Source organism: Anser cygnoides, chromosome 1 (assembly GCF_040182565.1).
Source record: "Anser cygnoides isolate HZ-2024a breed goose chromosome 1, Taihu_goose_T2T_genome, whole genome shotgun sequence".
Taxonomy (NCBI): Eukaryota; Metazoa; Chordata; class Aves; order Anseriformes; family Anatidae; genus Anser; species Anser cygnoides.
In genome coordinates this window covers 146,960,001-146,985,385 of record NC_089873.1, presented here as the reverse complement: position 1 = coordinate 146,985,385, position 25,385 = coordinate 146,960,001, and the positions used below count along the sequence as shown (strand labels likewise).

General features: G+C 43.9%; 1 protein-coding gene across 2 annotated transcripts in view; it reads left to right on the top strand.

Moving 5' to 3' along the window:
* The first annotated feature begins 7,306 nt into the window (after positions 1 to 7,306).
* LOC136786312 (tumor necrosis factor receptor superfamily member EDAR-like) overlaps positions 7,307 to 25,385 on the top strand; it is a 61,531-nt gene continuing 43,452 nt past the window's right edge. The window contains exon 1 of one of the 2 annotated variants that reach the window (XM_066990489.1): positions 7,307 to 7,476. In XM_066990489.1, the coding sequence (XP_066846590.1) occupies positions 7,444 to 7,476 (33 nt within the window). In that variant the 5' untranslated portion in view covers positions 7,307 to 7,443. The remainder of the gene's footprint in view (positions 7,477 to 25,385) is intronic. The other variant, XM_066990488.1, reaches the window with a different exon arrangement.

Genomic DNA, 25,385 nt, shown 5'->3' with positions numbered 1-25,385 from the left:
TTTTCTTTTTCTTCTCTTTCTCTTATAGGTGGCTTTTACAGAAAACCGCTGCCACAAATAGGCATTTTTTTCACTATTACACCTAGATGGAAAACATGTGATGTTTAATTTTTCATGTCAAACTGTGAAATGGTCATTTTCAAGGGATCGTACTGAATCATATGCGGTGGAAATCACCTCACTGAAAATGTTGAGCTGAATGTGATTGTACCGTAACGGTGTTTAGAATTCCTCTGAAAATGGCTTCACATGAAACATGGCAACTTTACGTGTAAGGGTGACATCTCTTGGAGGACTGGAATATTTTGACATCGACTACAGTTTCTAAGTGAACCCATATAGCCACTCTAGATAAATGGTCCAAATCTCAGTTTTCAAAAAATAGCAGCATAAGCTTTTGAAGATAAGATGAATATTAAGATAATGTTTTTCTCATGTTGTCATCAGTAAAGGAATTCCCCTCCAATATCCTTAACAGAGTTGTTTCCTTTAACCATGCTAGGATGGAACTGGGTTTCAGATCGTATCTATGCCGCTTCTCTTCTCAGCTAAAAGGTAAATAAATTGCAACATGAGCTTCAGCCCATTGCAGAATAAACCAAGAAGGACCCAGCATGACCATACCCCCCCATGAGTTGTTTGTGAGGAGCTGGGGTATATCAGCCTTTCAATTCACTCATGTTAAAGGTATCCATTTTCTTCCTCTGTGTTGCTCTCCAAACCAGGGCTTTGTTGCCTTCTGCTGTCCTCCTGACCCTCTAAGGCCAGTATTTTTTTTTTTTTTTTATGATGCTTTCAAAAGATGACAAGTGTCCCTTTTCACCTTCTGGAGCAGCAGCTGTTGGTGAGGAAAACAATTCCTTCCTAATACACAAATTTTTCTGGCCAGTGAGTTGTTAGGGCAGTGAGACATTTGCAAAAACAGAGGTACTTTCCTGTCATGTGCATTCCAATGAGATAAGTCCCTTTAAAGGATTAGATAGTAGATAAAAAATAATGGAATTGCAACATTTATGACTGTCCACCTCCACAAGTGTTATTGGCCTGACTGTGTGGTCGCCATACGGACACAGTACTTGGCCATACTTTTTCCGGAAAGCCAAGAACCTGTGTTCACACAGCAGAAAACTAGGACATCCAAGTACTACTTGGAGGCCAAGAAACTTGTTGTTCTTTTGCTTGATTTATCACTTATCCTATTCTATAAAACACAAACAAACTGAGGTTCTGGGCCCACTCAGTCAATGGCAAAGCTCCCACAAGGCTGGTGTGCCCAGCTCTTGCTGGCTCCATGGCAGCATTTAGTGATCAAACACTGCTTCTTGAGCCATGCTAACATTGCACACATTTGTTTTGACTTGATGTAGCTCAGATCTTTCTGTTTCCTCCCACCATGGAAATCAGAACAAAAGTAGAGAGGATGTTATTCTCAAATTCAGAAGGAGTCCATTAGAAACAAAAGAATAAAAGATAAACAAAGACTATTTTAAAGCATTATCTGCTATTGTCTTTTAAAGAAGTTAAAGCTTTGCCAGTGGATTTTCAAATCTCTGTGGAGACAGAGTCAGGGCCACATCCTCCTGATCTGACGTCCGTAAGTGCCGGTTTTGAGCTGTCAGAAGTGGTGTTCTATGAAGTTAATCCACAATGCTTGAGCTGAATCATCCACCATGAATCTAGCAACAGGTTTTACATTACCACATTACCCTAACGTCTGACCATCTGCACTGCAAAACCAATAGCCAAGTCCCTGGTGGATTTCATAGAGTTTCTGGCATTTATTCTTTTTCAGTCTCAGTTCTGCAGAGCTGAGTTTTTTTTGGATTTGCTGCCTTAAATTCTGCTCATTTCCTTTTTGGGAGGGGAGGCTTGGTAAGATTTTGCACAGCAGAAGAGACTGTCAGAGCAGTGTCAGTTTTGTAGTGAAAAGGCTTTTTCAGAAGGTTGATGTTGCCCTGTTCCCTGCACCACAAAAAACTTCTCCGGCGGTTGGTGGTGTCTGTGCTTAGCCTTGCTTGACTTGCTGTGCACGCAAGGTTAGGAGGTTTCTTGATGAAACAGCTATCCAGGGTCCTCAAGAGCTGCTCTGATAATAAACATGTGTGGCATAAACCGTTGTTTGGGAATGTTAGTTGGATATGGTTTGTGGCCACTGGAGAGACGGAGAGGAAAAATAAAAGAGTTTATAATGCTTAGCTTGACTACCCTTGTGGCATCCTGAAATGCTGGTAGACCTGAGACCCGTTTGATCTTCAAGGCCAAAATCAGCCTAGATGCAAATCTACAGCGTCCAGCCCTTCCCCACCAATCTTCAATGAGAGGTTTGCTTCCCTGCTGGAACCTGGCATATAAAGATATACGAGCTCCAGTTTCTCACTGCCTTTGTCTCTGCTGTGCAAACACTGATGGATGTACATCCCCTGCAGATTGTGTTAATGAGCCTCTGGTTCTTTAGGTTTTATGGCCAGGACACGGTGCTGCAAAACTTGCTTGAATCCAAGTCCAAGCCAGCTCTATGGTAAGAAGAAGCCCTGGAAAGATTCACTTTTTTTTTCCCACCTCCCCTAGAGGTTGTGTTGAATATGAAGCTCTGTTAGACCAGCCTCTATCCTCTGTTCAGCAATATAACGGGCTGGGGACCAAAGCAGAAACATATGGCCAAGTACTGAAAGAGCTTTTAATTCTGACAGTGCATCCATCTCTTCCTTCAGATATATCACAAAGAAAAACTACTGAAGTGCCAGTTAGGCAGCATACAATTATCTGCAGATTGACTACCAGGATTTTTCTTTTAATCTTAAGCAAGAACGGTTTTAATAGTTCAGGATTCAATATTTAGAATTGTCCAGAAAAGAAGAACGCATATCTGTGAGATATTCCTTCTTTCTTTCACAACTGTATACACACTCCACTGCTTGACAGAAGGACCTGTAAGGGAAGGATGCCTGCATATTAATAGCCGGTAAATTGAGGTATTACAGAATTGGCTTCTGTCACTGAAAAGAAGGAGACAAAAAGACCCTTTGCATCCAGATCATACATCTTGGAAGACAAAAACTGGGACTGTAAAAGTATGAGGAACAGACTAGATGAAAGGCTAAAAATGTCAGACTGTGTTAAACTATCCGATGCTGGTTTATAGGCTGCTGTAGTTAGGAATTGTGAAACAGGCGGCATCCTCAGACATGGGACTGAAAGTTACCATCTATAACCAAAAGGATTTTGAAATTACCATGCTAAAGTGAGGTTTCTCCTCTTAGAGTTAACAAAAATATGCAACAGACCTCAAAGGAACAGAGTTTAGTCAGTGCTGAGCGCATTTTAATACTGTCCCTGAAATGCAGTTGCAAAAGAGAGAAAAAACCAATCAACCGAAAAACCAAAAACCCCGAGAAAAGGCTGGGGACGCGTTCTTGTTTTTGTCACTTGACATTTTGCCATTTCTTTGCTCAGGGGGCGGCATGTGACAATGGGTCCCCTGAGCTCGACGCGTTTGTGTTTCCAAAAATAGGAGGGAATGCTCCATGAGCTGCTGCCCGCTGGCTGGCCCATGCACCCCGTTTGCTTTTCTCGGTCTTCCACCTGCGTGGCTGGCAGGGCTCGATGCTTCGTGAGCTCGCCTCCCAGCCGCAGGAGTTTATGGGCTGGTGAACTGGCGTGAGCCGAGGTTCACGTGAAGTCTGGCAGTCTGAAATCGGATTCACGAAGCGTTCAGTTGTGCCGGCGGCAGGAGGGCAGTAATTTCCAAGCGAGGGGCAGAGCGCGCAGCTGAGGGCAGTAACTATCTCAGCTGTCACTGCCTAATCCATCAGCGAGTCTGAGCATCAGCACCCTCCAAAAGAGACAAAAGCAGAACTGAGTATCCAAGCATTGTGGGGCGCACATTTATTTCATTACGCTCAAATATTTCCCCTTGATGGGCCTTGTCTCTTTAAATTTTCCATACAGAAAAAGCATATGCTAGCATATTGCCAATTGGAGGGGTATATTTTTGTGTGCATGTGTAGATCCAGTTCATTTCTTTGGGACATAAAATACAAAGGAAAAAGCCCTTGTTCTTTCCTTGCTCTCAATTTTCAGAAATTACCAGTTCTCATAAGCAGACCAAAACAGATAACAGATGGCATTGGCTAGCAACAAGGAAACCTAGATGCAAATACCGTACGGTATATGAAGAACGTCTCTGATGTGGCAGGGTTGTGTTTTCTATCATGGTTTCTAGCTGGTTGTGAGAAAAGTCCTGCACTAACATTTTGTGGTATTTAATTGAATGTGAAAGGTGAAAATAATTCAGCTGGTGACCAAATGGCAAAATTGGTAATAAATAAAGGAATAAGCAAACATGCAGGGGCTTGATCCACTTCCCAGTGAAGCCAAAGGGAGACTTTCCAACAGCGTCAGTAGCCCTTCAGCTGGGACCTACGTGCCCATATCCAATGGTCATCCAAGGCCCAGATGTACACAGGCTACACTACGAAAGAGAAAGAGCAGGCTCTTGCCCACGAATGTTTCCCTGGCCCAAGGAAGCACAGCCATCAGAGACGGCTCCATCCCTCAGGGAAGGCAGCAGGTCCAGCATGTTGGCCACACAGATCCTGGCAGCCCACTGATCCTCTCAGTGACCGCAGCTGGACTGAGCTACAGGTTTGTCCATAGCTGTGGGGTGCAGGTCGCTCAGAGCTTGTGTAAAGTTGCTTTTAATTTAGCAGAAGTGGAAGTCAAACTAAACAACCAGGCAGATAACTCTGGTGCCAGTACCTCCGTGTGGGGAAATGCCGGGGGCGCTTTGAAGAGGTGCCCTTGGGGATAAAGCATGTGGGTGAGGCACGTCCATGTGGAGGTGAGACATTTTGCTGCAGCTTGATGACTGCACACATTTTCCACTCACTCCTGCACACAGTGTCACCTCTGTCTCAGCTTTTCAATTCCAGCCTGCAGAGCAGGGAAAGTCAACACAGGTTAAAAGAAACGACGGTTCCCCCAGCTTCCCTTTCCACCGTGAGCGAAACTATTCTTGTGGTGAACAGGTATCAGATCCCTCCCCAGGAAGGAACAGGAGAGGGCTGAGCAGCTGTGAAGCTCAAGCCTGGTGTCTTGGTCGGGTGAGACTACAGTTGCATGCCTTCTTCCTGCAGAAATGGGTGCCTGCCAAGTCTCCAATACAGAGCACTTGTTTCTTGTGCTGCAGAGCCCTAAGATATCAGGCGCAGCAACAGACAGACAAATGCACTCAAAATGACAGCAGTTCCTTATATTTACTCTTCTTGCCTCTGCCCTCAGTGCTTGTACAGACAGATCCATGGCAATGAAGACAGCCTTACCTTGTTGGTAGAAGGATGTGGTTAAATGCTTGCAGGTTTGCAGGTTTTGGCTTTTTTTTTTTTTTTTCTCGAACATGAGAGTGTTGATGGGGTGCCAGTCAAATATTGGCAGATATTTGAGAGCACCCATGTAGCTCACCCATTTGTTGGTGATGTTCCACTCGTGCAAGTAATGTGCCTGTCCTACGCCTTTGCTGATAAAAGACTTTGCTCTAGTCCTTTTCCCATACAACACTGAATCTATGCCTATAAAGAGCATTAAAAGTTTTCCCTATAGTATAAGAAATGTATAAAATTCAATTTTTCTTTGAAGTGCTTCTTACTACTCCTTTTGCATTCAAGTAAAGCTGTCACTGAGTTCACTGAGATTTGCCCACGCAAGGAGCAAAGGCTCTGTTCCCTTGGGAGTATGTAAGCCATTTTCTAGTAATTTGTCTGCTAAGATGATAGATCTCCTTATTATAGCACTGTAAACAGGAACTTAGCTGTCTTCTAACAGAAATGACTTTACATATTTTATGACGCAGAGCCAAAGGCATTGCTCTTGTTAGCTGGTGTTGGTGGCTGTTTGGTTGGTCTGGACATGAGAATTATCTACTTCCCCTTCCTCTTTTTTGTTTTTGTTAATGAAGGCTTTCTACCTGACTAAAATACATAGCTATATTTTTCCCTTCAGGTCATGTTATCGGAAGCTTTGAGTTGGGGGTGGGGGTAAAAAAGTTCACTTACCAAGTAAGATTAAAGCAATTAAAGGCTAGGGCTCATATTTAATTTTCCCTCGTAGATGCAATTTTTCATGCAGTGACAGCATCAAAACCTTTTCAAGTTTTATAGCTATTTCACATTTGGCAGAAACAACAGGAAACCATCTGTAGCAAAGCAGGATTGTTGTAAGCATAATATTCAGTAATGAAAAAAAGATTAAAAGAAAACACTGTTATCTATACGTGATAGCTTTGAAGGCATAAAGAGCAGGATGCCTGCATTTGCCCATCTATCTACTAGCATCGTAAAATGTTCTAGATGAGGCAACAGTCTCAAAAGATGATTATTTCAGCAGAAAGAACGAGTCCAATAGGAAATAAGAAATACATTTTGACTTCTGGTTTCTCGTTGGGATCTCTGTGATGGATGTAAAGATGCATGTGCAGAAGCTTTACAACTGTTTTCTATGTATCATGACTTACATGGCAGAGCTTCTAAGCACACATGTAACTTCAGATAGACGAGTGGTGCCAAATAAGCAAGTACTCATCTTCTTAAGCTTTAGCTCAATGGTTGAAAGTCTATTCTGGACCACAGAAATAAAAATAAGATTGTGGGAATTCAGGTAGTTCATATTGCCCCGTGTTCCATCATGGCACAGTGTATTTGTTCTTGCTTCGTTGTGTATGCTTTATATGCTGGAAAGGAGACACCAAGCCTGAAGGTGAAAAATACTTCTTGCTGAAACTTTGTTGGCTAATCAGGGTGTCAGGTCCAGTTTTAGATGTGCTCACAGTAGTAACTGAATACTTCTGAAGCCCATGGTCAGTCTGTAAAGTCATCACAGTACTGTACTGTAAGTACTCTCCAATTTCTGGTCATGCTAAAATACTTGTCAGTACATCTGTTCAACAAAGCAAAAGAACAACTTTTTTTCAGATGCACCATAAAATTTAACCCAATGCCCTTTTCTCAAAATTTTGAATGTGAATGAAAACATCAAAATTTGAACTGAATGAGAAACAAATCAAACTTTCTGTAATTTCTCTGTCACCGACAGAGTTTCACATAATAAAAACCAGACCTAGTTTTAAGATAGCATTTTGCTGTGCTGAAGTCAAAATATGTCAGGGAACTGCAATATCGTCTTGTTATTAACGTCTTAAATTATAGCCAGACACCCTGTTTTTCCAGTTTTCAAGGCAAGTTATGAAGGCTTTTTTTTTTTTTTTTTTCAAGTGCTGAGCTGATGAGACATTAAAGGTTTCTTTTTCAAATAGTTTGGCTGTTGGGTTGCTCCCTTCACTCACACCTGCCCCTTGACTTAGAAATCGTCTCCGCCTCTGCAGCATCAAACCGTGAATTTACATAGACACAAAGAAAGTGTGGAAGGCCAACAGCTCGTGCAGTCATTAAGATGGGAATGCAGGAAGAACAAAGCGGCACAATGGTAAGAGAAATATCACAATACCCTACCTTTCTGCGAGGCTGACTAACCAGGGCTTTCCCATAGGAGGGAACTGTGCTGAGGATGCCACAGGATTAGCAGTTTCATGTAGGGCTGCTGGCAGTGACTAAGCTGGTAACGGCAAGCCAGTCGAAGTTCTAGACATGAGTCAGGTTTTGAACTTGTTGTGGTTTGTAGTGGCTAAAAGGGCTTTGTACAGCATCATTGTCTGAGGCTGGGACTGAAAAGTGATGGGCTTACACCTGGTAAAAACTACTGTCTGCTCTAGAAGCGAACGCTTACTCTCAGCAAAATGTTACAGCCTAGCTCAATTCCACACATTGTTCACAGCGTAGCCTGGGTGTGCCTCTCAAATTATTTTAATACCTTTACAAAGTACTCTGCCTTATTAATTCAGTAACTTCTTCTTAATTATACAAGCATCCCTGAAGAATTTCAGAGATGCATGTAAGTAATGGCAAAGTTTTTTCTTAAAAAAAAAAAAAAAGACAATAAGAAAAAATTGGTAGAATAATATCTGTGCTTACCACATCAAGTAAGTAGTTTCTTGTAAGCATGTATGGCTTTTCCTTCTGGAATTTTAAAACAGAAGCAAAGAAAATGAGTGGGAAGTATGGTGTTTGGAGTTGTTTTATTCCTTCAGAACTTTCTCCTCAATCCATTTTGAAACAAGTTTGGTGGAAAGACTTGAGTGCAAAGACTTGGGATGCTTCCTGAGTCTTGATGTCATGGATGTTTTTGCCATTTCTTTTAGCAGACTGCTGATGTTGTGCTTTCCTTTGCTGTTGCCTGAGTCCATGTCTGAGTTGGACAAAATTCTTTTAAAAAGGTAAAATTGCAGCACAGGCTGCAAAAAACGTATTAGTTAAATCAAAATGAGTGAAAGAGAAGGACATCTGCTTTTCCCCTTGCACAGACAAGTGCAAAAGCAGTACTAGCAGCTCAAGTCCTTGTTCTCCAGAAACACATACAGAAGCAAAGTTGCTATCTGTGGTATTTTCCCTATCGTTACTGATGCTAGCTGCATTAATTTAACAAGTGTTGTGCTCAGACCTTTGCTTAGCTGCATAGACATGTCTGCTTTTGCCGAACAGATGAAAGTTCATAAACAGTTGTCTTGAACTTCGCAATGTTTTTCATCTAGAGTTTTCACCCTTTTTCATATATACAGATGAAACACTTTTCCTTAATCACAGAAGAGCAATTAGAGATGGGTGTGTGAAAAGTGCGTAGAATAACAGGCACTCTCTGAAACTTTGATTCAGGAACATGTTGGGGTGGGAAGCAGATACTTTCTTTTAGGTCATCTTTATAGACTTAATCCCACTGAGGAACTTGGGTGCCTCGCAGAGCCATCACTTCACATGCTGAGGTCTAAATTTTAGATCCTTGGAAACCTCGCTCACCTGCCCCTTCACCCCAGAGGTGCCTACATTCCTTAACACCCACACTCGCATCCACCGAGTTCCTTGCATGCCTGAACCTGTGCTTCTGGACATGCTTTATACCTGGCCTGGGCTGTGCTGGAGGAGCAGATCCTCACGGCACACTTGAGTCCTGCCGCTGACAGTGGATGCACTTTTACATTTAGCCCATGTTCTGAGAGTTCAGGTGGGGTGTGGGAGATTTGGCCTCGGTGTCCTCCTCTGCCTGGGAGACTTCAGGTGTTTCTCTCACCATAGTGCCCCCCTCCCAGGTCTTCTGTTTTCTGGAGCAGGTGTCTTTCCATCCCTCTAGGCATAAGTAACTCTTTGGAGTCGCTAAAAAAAAAAAAAAAAAAGGAGGTAATGCTGTTGCCTGTTGGCTAGGGTACTTGCCAGGGTGTATGGGGATACGGGCTCTGGGGAACACTCAATCTAAAATATTTAAATTTTTATTAGAGTAAGAACTGGATACCAGTTTCCAAAACCCTGTCCCAGGTGGTGTCCCAGTTGCTGGGTTTGGGAGTCAACTGAGTGAGAAAGAGAAAAAAAAACTGTCTGATGCAAAGCAGAAAGGCTTCAAGAGGGAGGAGCAGGACAGCCCTTGTGGCCACGCTGCCAGGTGGGGACTCGGGGCAGCCCTGTCTCCGTGATGCCTTCCCAGCTTGCCCGCAGTCAAGGGAGAAGAGTTTCAAACTGATGTTCAAACAAAGGAGGATGCTTTCTGCAGGCAGACAGAGGTATCTGGCCTTGTGTCACGCCAGTGGGGGTCTTGAGTACAAAGAGATGGAGCAGCACTAGTGCTGTGTTTTGTGGCAGGAAAGTGGCCTGCAGGAGGGAATCCACAGCGTGTGCTTTGTGGGGAGCCTGGAGAACTGGACTGCAAAGCTCAGTCCCCAGCCAGTTCATAGAATCACAGCACGACAGGATGGCTGAGGCTTTCAGGGCCCTCTGGAGGCCACCAGGCCCAAGCCCTGCCCCAGCAGGGCCACCCAGCGCAGGCTGCCCAGGCCCAGCTCCAGGCGGCTTTGGAAGGCCTCCAAGGAGGAGACCCCACAGCCTGTGCCAGGGCTCCTCACCCCCATGGCACAGAAGTGCTCCTGGTGCTCAGAGGGAGCCTCTTGTGCAGAATGCTCCCAAGAGCCTTGCTGGAGTCATGGCCAAAGCACATGTGCTGGTTTTTGAGGGCTTCCATTTTGAGGCGTCTTGCTCTCCCCAGGCTCTGGCAGTAGCAAGGATGCTGCCACCTCATGTGGCTTCCACAGGTGGTGCTCAAGTCTGTTGTGGTACTGCTCCTGTAACAAATCTGGTCCCCAGATCTGATCCCTGCCAAAGCAGGGAGCTGCCTTGGTGAAAATGTTCTACAGATTAGCCCAGGATAGTTTGAATTAGGGAGAGCTACAAGGCAAGCAGCTCCAGGGGCACCAGCATGGGTGGGGGTTGATTTCTGGTGGATCTGTGTCTTGCGGCTGACTGCCAGCTGTGGCTGAAGCTCTCCCCCGTGGGACACTTGCGAAGATTTTCCTGCCATGTGCAGTCGTCAGTGTCACTCCTCCCGAGCTGGGGCATGCCACCTGCACCATGAAGCATTTCTCCCTGCATCGTCCGGGTGGGCAGGACTGCGGGGGAGGTGGGCTGGGGGCATGCAAGTGAGCAGGGGGAAAGAAAAATGACTACATAAGCCCCGTTTGCTTTGGGATCCAGTCAGAGCTGGGGAAATACACCCAGATGAAAAAAAAAAAATCCCTCCTGCAAATATCCAATAACCCCGTGGTTTTGGCACTCTCTTGAGAGACGGGAGCACCCTGTTCCAAATTAAACAGAGGGAGTATTTGATGTTGTCCCATTTCACTCAAAGCATGTCTTACTACTCCACTAATAAATTGATATGTGGAAACCATATACTCCTCTGAAATGTGCTAACCATATCCCGTACGCAAGCCTTTAGCTCTTACCAAGTCACAGTACTTTTTAATCTGTTCAAGAACAGTTCCTTAGAGTGCAAGTAGAGAGCACAGCTGAGATTTAGGAGCAAGATGTTACAGGGGCAAACTTCAGTGAAGGAGTAATAGGTGGCATGAATGTGGTAGTCTTAGGTTTTCATTTCCAGGCTTTTGTATGGCTTTGAAGTAAAAATGGTCTACATGAATCATAATATTTTCTGAACACTGAAGGTAGACTTCAAAAAAACACTTTCATTGCAGACTGTTTGGTTTTTATTTGGGAGACTTTGCTATCTGTGCTTATACATTTACCTCGTAGCAGGCCCACTGATTTCAGCTGCCGATGCAGCTCTCTGAGTGGGGGCAGCAAAATCTGGTCTTAATGTTTTGAAGACTGATGTTAGTTCCTTTAGGAGAAGTTTGTTTTATTAGGCACATAAATTAGGGAGAGCTATTTTGTAGCTCTGTATCCCACTTTTGCTTTTTCCTACGATGAGAATAAATGAGCAAGAGATAAACAGGACCTCAGGGATTCAGGTGAAGAGCTTTATATTTGTAATAGTCTGAGCAAGGAAAACAGAAAGAACTGGTGAGCAGGGAGACTTGGTCATTGTTGCTTTAAAGCCTTAAACTCACATCTCCATGAGGCACCAAGAGACAGGGTGATATTATGGCTGTTTTTTTAAAGATTTGTATACAGAGTATGTCATGACACGGCAACAAAAATGAGATGGTTTTAACTGGCATGTAACTTATGTGGTTTTGGTCACTTTCCATTACATGTCAATAGTGTAGAAAAAAAGTAACCAACAGAGCATATTAGTAATAAACAAAAATGCTACCCTCTCCTTTGCACACTGGTGGGTCTAGCTTTGACGTAATTAAGCATAACATAAAAATGATGCATCTGTCAATGCCATCATTTATCATGAAAGGATGAGCCCTCTGTGGTGCATGGTTTTAATTAACTGTCACTTGCTCTCGATGCTGAGATGCAGTATGCACATTTGGCACTTAGGAGCATACATGAGTTTGTGTAGATGTCCTAGAGGGCAAAGCCAAGATGGCCAGAAACTGATTCTGAAAGCGACCTGAGCACACAAGCACTTGCTATCCATACAGGGCTTTGTCTTTTAAACAACTTTCCTACTTGCATCCTTTTTCGTGAAGAATTAGTTTTTCCTTTTCACCATTTAAAGCACATCACTAAAACATGCCCCCAGGTCTCTGCACAGCGTGACATTTCAGACAAGCTGTAAAAGAAATGTAGTTCCTCGGTTGCTGCTGTGCACTTGCTAGGTGTATCTTCCGCAAATGCTGTTTCTATAACCCTTTATTTACTTCAAGAAAATAGTCACGGTGCTAAATCACTTTTTATTATAGGGTTTTGCTAGTTACACATGTGATTTTTCTGCTGCTTACAGGGGGCACAGCACTGAGTCAGGCCGAGCCCTCTGCTATGAGCTGGCCCCGACTGGAGCCTGGATGACTCCAGGGGACCGCCTGGACTGGGCAGCCTGTCCTCGGCTCTGGGAGGGGAGCCCATGTGGCACAGTGCGGGATGTGGCTATTCACAAGTTAGAAACACGAGTGCTTACATTTCGCTTTGCACGACAGTCTTGCCGTTATCCACCCCTTTGTGGGCAGAGGCTGATGCTTCATTGCCCTGGTGGCAATGGGCTCCAGGCAGGTGAGGGTGAGCTGTATGAGATTGCACTCCAGGTGGGATTATTTTGATGTAGAGGCAGCATGTACCCAGCATGTCTTTGCCACCTTGAATTTATGAGAAAGCTGAAAGGCTGCAGAGAAGGGCTCTGCACCAGGGGAGCAGGAAGAGCAGAGGGTGAGGATTGCAGCACACAGGAGGGAGAGAGGAAAGGATGCCCAGATCCTGCTCTGGGGTTTATGAAGAGCAGCAAGCACAAGAGTGGTGGTGTCTCTCCAGTGGCTGGAGCTGGGGAATCCAGGGCGTTTGCTGTCTAATTGGTTTGGTGGTGCCCTCATTAGGCTAAGAGGCTCTTGATATGGTTTCTTGAAATTTGCAAGTAAGCTATTTTTAACAGGCACAGCAATGGAGTGACTGCCTAGAGCCACGTATTTCTGCTTCCCTCTCTTGCGGTACAAGCCGAACCTGCTTTGCTTACATAATATTTTTTTCTTTTTGGAAAGCTGTGCTCCTTTTATTGTGTTTGACTTTGGGTTCAAGCAGCACTCTCTAGCTTGCTGTCATGAACTGAAATGTCAGAATGAAATACTGAATGCTATTTCCTCAGATACTCGGTGTCGGAAATTATGAAGGCTCCAGGCTAAGTGTCCGCAGTGGATTGCCACGATTGCTGCCATGGAGCCATGCTCCATTTTTCAATACATTGGTCACGGGCTGATGAAACTGATTTCTTTGAGAACCTCCTGCTGCTAGCACCAGATAGAAAACATTATCCCTCAAGGAAAAAAAAAAAAAACAGAAAAAAAAATCAGAAAGAAAAAAAAATGTATAGATGGTAAATCTTTCAACTGCGAAAATAGAAGGGCATACCTGTGGCCAAGGTGAGATTGATGCTGCAACTTCACAAGCAGTTGTGTCAGTTCAGTTCAGGAGATGTTTCTCCTCCCATCCTAGTGGCTAGATGTTTAACGTGTTGTACAATCTCTCTTCCCGCCCTCCCTTTTGCCCTATTTTAAATCTGCTGCAAATTTAACCTGCTTTATTCAGATTTGTAATAGCATGATGGTTATGTGCTAGCTGGGGCATGCAAGTAGCTGGAGTCCTAGGAATGCTCATAATTTGCATCCTTAATAAACCATAATTTAAAATCCTAAATATAGAAAGTGCTCTATAACTGAAATGGAATAAAACAGCTCCTTCTTCCCAGATCTCCATATCCCAAACATCCCTGTGAGCCCGGAAATGTTGGAAGAAGCCCCTTACAGGCCTGGCTCTGAACTACTTGAAAAGGAGAATCAGAAAACCAAACCTAGAGCAGTTAAATCTGAAAGACACTGAGGGGTCCACCTCAAAGGCAGGGTCACTCTGTGGTGCTAGAACAGCCCTTAAGGGTCCTTGGTTTTGCTGTTCATCCTGTATTACTTTCTGGTCCCAGGATCAAAGAAAGGCATTAGGAAATGCTAGAGAAAGACAAGATTTTCTGACTTTTAATATTAACCAAGATGTTTCCTATACTGTCATTTTTCTGTATTCTTGTCTTTATCAGTGCTATTTTAGAATATCTCCTCATAAACGTTTTTGAGTGCCATGAATTAATACAGCCTTATTCCAAGTGACGTGGTAATTCTTCACCCTGGGAAACGCACCACAACCGGTTCTGCACCACGAACGGCACCCTAACGCCCCGACTTTTATCGGGCCTTTGAGTGATACTGCAAAATGGACAATAAACATATTTATTTGCTGTCCTGCCTCAGCAGCTGGCTCACCATCGCTTCCCAGGCAGTGATGGCAACTTGGGCATCCCAGCCCAGCCCTTCGGGTGGCCGCTGCCGCCCGTGCCCGTCTGCTTCTCCCTCCACCCACTACCTGCGTTAGGAGTTTGACTCTTTTCTTATATATTTTTTTTTCTACCTCAAAGTGAGAGCAATTCCCGGTGCATTTATCTCAGATTATGCGGTCGTTGTAAGATGAAGTACCTGCAGCAGCCAGTCTGCGGTTGATTTGAACGCAGGCGAGTCTCGACAATGAGCTTCAAGGAGGGTGTCAGGTATAAATCTCCTCTTCAAACAGCCAGGGTGCATTCCAGACTTCAGAGACACCTCTTTGTGTGGAAGGGTGGTTGTGTTTTTCATTTTTATTTTTTTTTTATGCCTCCTTTTTCTTGGGCCTGGAAGAGGATGAAAGTGTCGGGGTGTGTGCGTTCGTTTAGGCTGATAATGAGAGTGAGGCTCACGGGCATGGTAATTTGGCAGCCTCTTCACTTCCTGTAACAGTTTTTAAAAAAATCATCCAAGGGCTGCTTAAAGACAAACATTTTTTGTTTAACTACTGGTGGTTCATTTTCTGAACAACCATGCAATTAATCTTATTTGTATTAAAGAGGCAGGCTGCTTTTTGTACGTTTTCTGAGCTATAATTAATGAAGATCAAAAATGTTACAGAGACACAATATTTAACTTTTCATAGGTGCGACTACACAACATCTGCAGCGATTAGAGAAATCAAAGAAAAAAGCAATGTGTCTTTTTTTTTCCCCTTCGAAGTGTGTTTGCTAGGCCTCTTTCCTGCGCAGAACTCTTCACTGCTCTAGCCATGAAAATAATTTTTGGTGAGGAGACTAATCAATACTCAAAACATAGGCTTTTTTATTGCAGTGAGAGATAAATACGTTGTTCAAAAACCTATTATCAGATAGGTCAGACTTGCAGGAACTGAACCTGTGAAGCTGAATACAAAACTACCCATGTTGCATCTTGAAGGACTGGACCCAAACAAGAGTTTTTTATTGCTTGCATAGAAGTTTTTAGGCAAGTGTGTTTGTGTGTGTGTGTGTGTGTATTAAAACTTCAAAAGCATCACAGCAGTTTCATGATTTTACATGTAAAAAATCCTGGATGTCTTTGGCACCAGGAACTCTATAGCATAGATTATCTTTGAGCTGTGCTGCTTAAAAACCATTAGTTTGTAATAAGTAGTAGCTTATTTATCTCTACGTGATTAAATAAAGAACACCTCTGGAATGTATCACTCGAAGACATATGACGAGAAACGTGCATAGTTTTACCTTGGCATTAGCTGCCTCCCGCTCCACCAACCCTTCACCTCCACCAGCAAAAGGAAAATCTGGTTTTCACTGGCCTGAAATCAAAACATGCTTGGCTCCAAGTGTGTCACTCAGATGCACAAAGTAACTGCACACTTTTCATTTACATACAAGTAACAGGATCATGACTTCATCACACCGGGGATCACTCGTTTCATATGCATGTGGTATTTTGATAATATTTCGCAAAGAAAAGGTGCAGCTATGTTATTCCTCTTAGTATGAGGACTGTTTGGGTGTTGGTAAGGTAAAATTGACTGTGTCATCTGTGAGATCTAGGATAAACCTGATCTCAAGCATTGTTTGATGAACAAGCTATCCTGGTGTGATCTGAAAACCAACAGGACCCCCTCTGATATGACCTAGACCATGTTAAGAAGGAAAGAGGAATTAATCTTCGTTCTTTCTTTGTGGGATGCAAGTGTCACCATCTGGGAGGTGATGTACAAAGAAGGCATTACAACCTGGGGTTGTCTGTGCCGAGTCCCTGTGCCTTCAGTAACAATAAACTCTGCTTCCAGAAATTTGGAGATAAAAATGGGCAAGGGATATAGGGCAGCTCTGAGCAACAGGCTGCTGTGCCCCGGCAGTGCCTGCCCAGGGAGAGAGCAGCCTGGCACCCCCGTGAATGAGGTCCTTGCACGTAACCCATGCTTGGGGGCTGAAGAGAGACATTTGTTTTGGAGAAATGCTTGCAAAACTGCGTCACAGAAAGCTGTACATGATGATTACATCATATTTATTTCTGTTTTATTCATGACTCATATCTTTCCTAAGTATAGGAAAGAAAAAGAAAAAAAAAAAGGTCTAACAATTTCATGCATTTAAATTAAAAGTCTTCTGTCACGTACGAGCAACATTGGGTCTCTACAGCTCTCCCTTGAATCCCTCTCGAGGTCAGAAACCACCGAGGTGTTTGTGGGAAGAAAAGCACATCCCCCAGAGCAGGACCAGCAGTTTGAGAGCATTTGGCTTTGAGCAGAAACCTGCTGTAGCAGGCTTGGGGGGTGTCAGGGGATTAGCCCCTACACCTTACTTGAGTCTTAACAAAACTAGGCACAAACAAATGTCAACAGCTTCACTGGTTTTTTCATAATTGCAAAACTGTTAAATGCCAAAAACACACACCCAGCAAAAATGTACAGGTTCTTTAAGTGGCTCCAGGAGATGAGAAGTTTTCATGTCGTAACTTAGGTGAGCCCCTCCTGCAGTCCCCAGGTTACTCATCTTCCTAAGCACTCTTTCATGTTATCTCCCAGACTCCGAGGTCTTTGAGGAAGAGACAGTCTTTATTTGTGTACTGTACAACGCTGAGCATATTTGACAGCAAGCTGAAACATTTGTCTGCACTGTAAATAGTTGCCAAACACTGTGTTCTAAGATGGTGTCAAGGACATTAATTTCTAATTATTAAGAAGGGAGGGAAAAACATGCATTATTAAGAAGGGATGGAGTAGAACATACTATACTTCCAAATGAAATGGTAGGACATGTAGCCACATGAAGATTTCAGTCTGTACCCCACTATTCAGGGCACAGTTTAGGTAGTTCATCACTCAATGGCAGTTTTGCTCTTGATAAGGAAGTTTTAAGAAAGACTGGAAGAGGTTTGAGAAGCTCTGGTCACGGTGCTGGCACTTAACAGGCTCCATTTGCTGAGGGAAGATAGGCATTTTCAGGCTTGTCTTTGCATCTCCAGCCTGTCCCCATATACCCCACAGAACCACTGTGTGAGGCCCCGGATTTTTCACCCTTCTCTTAAAATGCAGGTCTGCTTCTAAGTGAGAGTGGCTTCCCTCACTTTATTTATTATACCACATCTTCCCTACACATTCATTTAATGTATAGGTAAAAAATACCTATTATATTACCTATATTATATTTTACCTATATTATATATTACCCATGAGATATATTACCTATTCTTATAAGGATTAATTATTCTAATAAGAATTACTTGTTCTTATTCTTATTCTTACATATTTTCCATGCTTTATGCTTCTTACCCTTGCATTTCTAAAGAAGCCTGGAAAAAGATCAGGCCTGTGACAATACTGAACAAGTAATGTGAGATTTACTTCACCTAACTGGTAATACAAAATGCTTTCCTCAGACCTGACCAATTGTAGTGATTAGAGGTCTAAACTAAAATTTTGCCCAAACCTTCAGCTCAGTGTCAGCATGGAGAAGAAGATCATTGGGAATTTTAGAATTTCTTGGCCTCCTCCTTTAGTCAAGATTTTCTTCTCTCTGTAGCCATTTTCTTCAATAAAGATGCATGACAAAGAGAAGTTAAAGTATGTTTGTATCTGAGGTAGGTCAGAGACGTGTCTTTTCCAGTTGGAGTAGACTGGCTAGGATCAAGCCACGGTATTGCTTGTGAGGAATAATGACATTTAAAAGACTAGCAGTAAATGACACCTCCTGCATGCTTTCATGCCCTTGACCCCAACTTTCCAGTGCTTTATACAAATGTTCTTTGTCCCCATTATGCGGAACCTGGGAAAAGCAAATTTGAGTGTGTGGTAGCACTGATCTGTAGTAATGAAGTGTTTGCTAAAAATGTTGCTTACTTACAGTGCCTTGCACTTGAAGCTAGAGGGTCTAAAACAAGAGCTATCTTGAAATCATATTCCTGATGTCACTGAGCCTCGGAGAGCAGGCGTTCTTGACAACTGCCATCAGAAGTTAGAGCTGAGCTGCAACATCAAGGTTTCAATGCCTTTTTTAAGTATAAGTTTAGGTTGACTGGTCGTTCAGAAGAGGTTGTAAAAGGCCCGAGGTCTGACACACTTGAGGAAAACCTATACATCAGTCTCAGTGCCTAAGTGTGTCGAGATGAGGACTGGTCTCATCAGCTCCGTGTTTGCCACCATGCCACTTTCACAAGGGAGTTGGTATTGGTGATAATAAGGTTGCACATGGAAAGGAGCAGTCTCTTCAGTGGTAGTTTGTTCACACACACAGACAGACCCTGCCAATGCTGTTTCCAAGCAACTGAAACCATCTGTAAATTCAGTTCTAATTCATAAAATACTTTTCGAAAATAAAATAGGAAGAGGCTTTGGAAAATACGACCTCATTCAAATGTAGGATTTTCTTAGTGGGGGATATGTTTATGTTATTTTACGTGAGAAAATCGTTGTTGTTTTTTGTTAGAAAGGAAGTTAAAATCTTTCCCCAAACCATGGGAAACCCCTTTATTCAGGTATTCTTCGTATGTGCTGTTTCCCTCCATCTGAACTAAGTCTTGTGTTAGACCAGAAAACCAGCTAGCTGGAAGTGTTCCCCCCACTCGTGTCAGGAAAATGTTAGCTGTCCCAGGGGTGACTGCCAGAACTGGAGCAGCTCCAGTGAGCCATCCCCGTCCCCATAGCAGCCGTGCTCCATCCAAAGGCTGGGGAAGTTTTTCCTCTTCCTGAGGAAAGGAGTGCTTGGCTTAGCAGCTTTCCATCCTTCCTAAATGCAAAGCTTCTTTCTTTTCTCAACAGAAAATGACGGAAGGTTTTGGGAGCTGTGTCCACCTGCAGGGTGGGTGGGAAGAAGAGCCCAGCAGAGCCCCCAATGGCAGCAATAATCCCTTACAAGAAAGAGGGAAAGCAGCCCAAATCACACCACTGCAGCCTTAGGACGTACAGTGCAGCAATCCCAATGCTCGCATTGTGAGACACCTGAGAAAAGCAAGGTGTTATATGGGGTATCTCTGCAAGGAGCCCTGGGGAGGAATTCAGACCTCCTGCACTGCTTGGGTCTAGCAGGAGTGGGGACCTCAGCGCATCCCTTACGTGCTCACTGGCACATTTGGGATACAGTGCTCCAGGGGGAATATGGGCTTCCTCAATATTACTGCTCAGTGTCATAATGGATGGCTAATTATAGGTCTTGTAGTGAAAGCAGCAGCCCTACAGAGATCTTAAGCTACTAGAATTTAAGTAGAGATGTTATTTCTGGGATATTATTCCCACAGGCCAAAGTAAATTACAGTGGTATTTTATGTTGGCTCACCAAAAAAAAGTTAAATGAGCAAAGTGTACAGTTTTAAACTAATCTTCTTATCAAGAAGTCACTTAGACTCTGTCACTTAGACTTCATTTTCTGCTTCCTCCTTGTAAAGTCATTGATATCCAGGAATGTCTCTAGTTTGAATCTTTGCACCGTGCATGATGGAGGACCTGAGCAGGTACAGCCTTGCAAGCTTCATTGTGCAAGCTTGGATAGCATCTTTAAAATCAGCAGAAAGCCTGAACCTGTATACAAACAAACAGACAAACAAGCCCTTTGCTATCCAGTACTCCTCCAAACCATCCAAGGGAAAATAATGCCACATAGGAGAACAAGTTCTTGAAACACTTCAGAGGTCTCCTTTGTTCCTAAACAGAGCCTACGTATACAAAGCTAGCTGCACCTAGCCACTTTAAGGTAAGATATTGCAATACAACTCTTTGTACACTTCCTAATAATGGTCAAGACAAAGCTTTCCAAAAGTTCTCCACAACTTATCTCTCCCCCTAAAAAAAAAAAAAAAAAAAAATCGTATGAGGAAAGGATTAGAAAAAAATGAGCCCTCAGGCTTCCAAGTAGATGGGAAGCCATTTTGCCCTCTCTAAAGTATCACCTCCTTGGGCAAAGTGACAGAAAGATGGATGATGTTTGAAAGTTTAAAGATGGCATGTAAGTATTCCACCCTGGGGAGTGCACACTCCTCACACCTGAAAATAAAATGGGCAGAGTATGATAGGGTTAGGAGCATTTGCAAGCTGTGCCTTGGGAATACACTTTGGAAGGGATGAAAAATTAACCCATCAGACCTGAGGAACATGCCTTTACTTGTTTACTGAAGCATCTAGCTGGGGTTTTGTGGAAGTGAGGGTACTGCTTAGAGAATCCTTTGAATTTACTTGGGGTGTCACTGAAGTGCAGAGTGCCAAAGCTTGTATGTGTCCAACACATTGTGCTGTACTACTGAGAAACTGCATGTGGCTGAATGGTGGAAGGTCATTAAAACTGAGGGGAGACAATAGATAGGATCATATTTTCAGTCTTGTTTGTGTGAAAACTTCAATACAAAAAAAAAAAAAAAAGGCACTTGGAAGGATTTTACAAAAGGATATACGAACTGTACGTGAGAACAGGCTTGTTCATACCAGCATGCCACTCTCTTCATGGCACGAGGTAGAAGTTAGAGCACTACCCTCCGCTGCAGTTTCCATTCCTATTTGGAGTATGTGAACGGACGGGTAATGTTTCAGGTGTTATGGGAAAATACAGGCTGGAGACATGTAGTGAGAAAAATGGGCTCTGGGTTGTGCAACATGGAGGCAGTTCAGGCACTTAATCCCGAAAGATCAGTAGGACTTCACATGGCTGCTCTGCAGGGGGTCCTTCACAGTCCTGCGCTGCCCAGACTCCAGTCTGATAACAGCCCGTTTCTGGGCACCGAGGATCCCTCCACAACCGCGGCTGAAACAGGATGCCTGTTTACCGATCTCAAACAGCACCGTCAGCAGCTTGCTACTTCAAAGATCTTGCTAATTCGCTGGTTGGGTGCCAGCACCCTGAAGGCAGGGTGCCCACATCATTTGGCACGGCAGCCAGCCTTTCTCTTCGCCTCGCCTCCAGACATCAGCGCCAAGCCTGCCTACCCCCTCGGTGCAGCTCGGCACCTCTCCCAGCGCCGTGCCCGCTGACCGCACACCGCACATACAATAGCCTTGGAAAGCGGCAATAATTGTCTCTGAGATGTGTGGCAGCTTGGGGAGACGCTCCATCTTCAGCAGAGAAAACCTGTTCCCTGAGAGGCAAGTCTATGGGAACAAACAAGAATGAATTTCTTTAATTAACAAGCCAGGTAGGCTGTTGCAGAATCGTCCCAACCCCCAGTTCTCTGAGCACATTTAAAGGATGAAAGTGAGTGAATCATGAGCAAAAGAGGGATCTCATCATAACCTAATAACCCAGGCCTGGAGTAGCTGAGTATTGTTCTCAAAGCCTGTTGGCTTTCCAAAGATTTCAATTTGTGTGACAGGATGCTCGATGTATTGCCCAAATGGTCTGTCAAATCTATCACGGTGACAGGGAAATATTGTGCTCTCCTCCTTCCCTCTGAAATTCCTTGAATACCTGGTGCCAGCAGTTCAGCTGATAATGCAAGGAGGGATGAAAGCAGACAGGCTCGTCTAGAAGAAGTGACTTTTCAAATGGGCTGTGACAGGTTCCCTTCATCTTTCTGTAACGTGTCGTTCGGATGCAAGCAATGGACTACAAATAAGCTCTTTGGTGCTGTGAGGCTTGCTACAGCAGTTTTCATCTTTCCACTAATTGTGAACTATTATTTACTTGCTAACGTGCTAGTGACTGTTCCGCTACTTGGAATATATTGAGGGCTGCATTTCGGGCTCTGAGCTTGGATTCGCTTATTTTAAAGAGAACTTGAAGGTTTCTGATTGGGCTGCTAAGCACAGGTTTACGTTAGGGTAGGTCTGTGGTGCTTGCGGTGGTATTGTTCTGATAGGCAACTTATACGACTGCTTCCTTTAAGCAGAATGAACACACACCGTTTTTATGTGCTTGATCCTTTTATTAATTGTCAGCTACCATATTGAGCGCTCTCTTTCTGTGCCGTGGCTCGTATCCAGATGCCGCCAGGATCGCCGAGAACTTCACCGCTGACTTCAGCGGGGTTTCACCTGCGCAGCTGTGCCTGATATCGCACCTCGGGGAGGGAGCCGCCTCGCTCCTGCCGAGTCTCATCTCCTTCCTTTGAAGCACCCGGGCTCCTCAGCCCCTCACGGCTTAGGGTCTGACGCATTGAGGGGAACAGGGCTGCAGTGCAGAGGCAGAGATCACAGGTGACTGTCACCCATGGGTCTGGGGGCTGAGACACGGCCACGCCACTCCTTCCAGCAAACACTTGTGGAGATGACTGCGGTTTTAGATCTCTAATACAACACAAAATCTCTGAATCGCAGGGGAAAAGATCTGCATAGGAAACAAGAAAGAGCTGACAGTGACTGTTTTACTGTTTTACTTACAACAGCCAAGCACCGTGCAAGGTGTGATAGCAGCTACTGCCTGCACATGGTGGAGTAAGCACGGCAGAAGAAATATATTTGTGTGTTAACGCTGGCCCCAGCACAGAGGCTGAAGTACGCCTCGTGCTTTGCCTGCCCTGGCGCAGCCCCAACACATATCCAAGCAGCCTGAGGGCTGCTTTAGCTTGTATCCAGCTTTAATGGCTCCGGCAGACCACTGAGGAGCATGGGCAGGGTATAGGGATGGTTACAGGTTTTGTAAGTTATTTGAAGCATCTATGGCAACTCGTCAGGGTGATCCATGGTAAGATAACTGAAGTCTACTCAGCTGCACATGAGCTCACCCTTCTGAGGCTTGTCCAAGGATTTACAAAAATAAGCATGTTTACATAAGAGAGCGAATGTTTCCCATATTTGCTGCTTCCAAACTTCTCTACAGCCATCAGTCTACCATGGGTACTATTCTTACACGTTTCAGCCGCTTGCTTTAAATCTTTCTTCTACGACGCGACACAACAAACATCATCTGCTGGAATACTTATCTCTGCAGGCCGTGCTTCAGCTCCTGTTTCGGCATGAGGCTTCATACGGAGGACTTCAGCACAAGATGTTAGTAGCAGATAAGCGAAGCAAGAGAGAACAGTTGCATTTCCTCCCTCAGACCATGTTCGTAACTGCACAGTTCGTAGACCATTTCAGGTGTTTTAGTGCTGGACCTTTAAGTTACGTCAGCTGACTGAGAGTGCTCTAACAGATGTGTTCAGGAGAAGCCTTACAGGTTCAACGTGCCTTAACTTCGTGGGTTTAGTTCATTGCCCCACTCCGACTCCCCTCCCAGACTACCCCTGTGTTTACAAGCCTTCAGTGTTATTTCAGCTTCTCGCTCTTGCCTTCATCATAATCTGTGAAAATCAGAGCTGACATGATGACAAAAGTTGTCACATTGAATACATTGTTTACTTGGCTCAACCAGTTATTTTTATAGTCTCTCTAGAGAAAGTTTCTTATTCAAATTTGCCAGAGAATACTCAACAAGTTTAACTAGAAACTTGGCATTTCCTCTTCCAAGAATTCTTCGAATGATATTCTCCAGCAACAGCCTAATTGACAACATCTTCCTTCGCGGAGGCACACACACTTCCTCCTGCATGAAATTTTCTCCATGCAGTCCCACCTGGGTTTGGGGACTACACTTCTTCTTGTGTGCGCACAGAAGCACACAGCCAGTTAAAGGCTCACCTAGGAATCACGGACGTTAATCAATTTCCAAAATCTGACTCTGTGTAAGTGGGAGATAAACATACTGCCAACTCGTGACGAGAGTGATTCTTCAGGCCCAAACTGAGATTTCTTCTGCATTCAGTGCTGTACATTTTACATGCTGCATCCCTCCCCAGTTTAATTTTCCCCAAGGCCTTCATATTGTTCTAAGAGAAACAACAGCTAAGATCTTTTCCAAACCAGTGGAACGAGACATCATGTTTGACAGGAAAGACCTAAAATTTATGTTTTGCTCGTTTCATGCTTAGACTTGAATTTACCAAAACAGCTTCTCCAAGAGGGGATAGTCCCTTGTAATTTATATGCCCTTAACACCGCAGTCACCTGTGTGATCCAATACCATCTGTGTCTGGGTTATTTCCGTGTCGGTATATCGATACCTGCAGACATTTTAAGCCGGAGGATGGGTAGACTACTTTAAATTCTATTTGTGACCAAACAAAAGTAACCAACCCCCTGAAGTTTTTAGCTTATAAATACCTCCCACAAAAGTTTGGTTGGGAAGATTCACTAGCACCATAAAATATTTTATGCTGTATGCCTCTGGCCTTCAGATAACCATAAGCTGGTTTGCAAGGTCTCATAGCTCTTGCTGTTAGATGTCTATAGAGCTGCAAAACAATATTTCCAGTTGGTAAAAATCTGTGTGATTTGTAGTCTACAGGGTAGATAAGATATGAGGAAGTGAGAAGACATGGTAATCCAGCAGCAGCAACAAAGATTTCAGGGTGGTCAAGGGATCTCTTCATAAAAAGGGAGCTGAGTCCTGCATCCTACAAGCATGTTTATTTAGGTAAAGAAGAATTTAAAGCAAGGTCACCGCTGACATCCCTCCCAGCTTTACAGCAAGCAAAATAAATAGCTAGAGAAGGCTGTTTTGAAAAGAAAAGGAAGGGAAAAAAAAAAAGTGAAAAAAAGTGTAATTCTGCAAAATCTTTTCTATCCTGTTTCCAATTTGTGCAACATTTTAGGCTTTAAGGAATAAACAATGTGGTTTGTTGTTTTTTATTTGTTTATTTTGTTTTGTTTTCCCTTGGTGCTTCAAAAAGCCATTTGATTTACCTTTCTTGGCTCTAGGGCTGTGGGATTACTGCATGCCCTAGTGCCTTGCCTCTAGCCTCCTCCTGGTGCCTGGATGCTGAGCTGTGTGCCTGCAGCAATGCCAGCTCCTCCTGAGCCTCATAGGGCCTGGGAGCACCAGAGCTGCCAGTGTTAGTGTCATGTCCCATTCGGGCTGCTGGTCTTTTTGTACCCTATCTGTGCTCCCTTTCTGCTTCCCCACACTTTCCACACCAGTGCTATAAATGTTTGTCCCTTTGTAGGTTATACACCAGGTGTGGAGGCATTATTTTGCTGGACATAAATTTTTTTCCAGCTTGCACTGCAAAAGCAGCACACACATGCTTTCAACCTAGAATGTAACTAAGTAAAATATATCAGGCT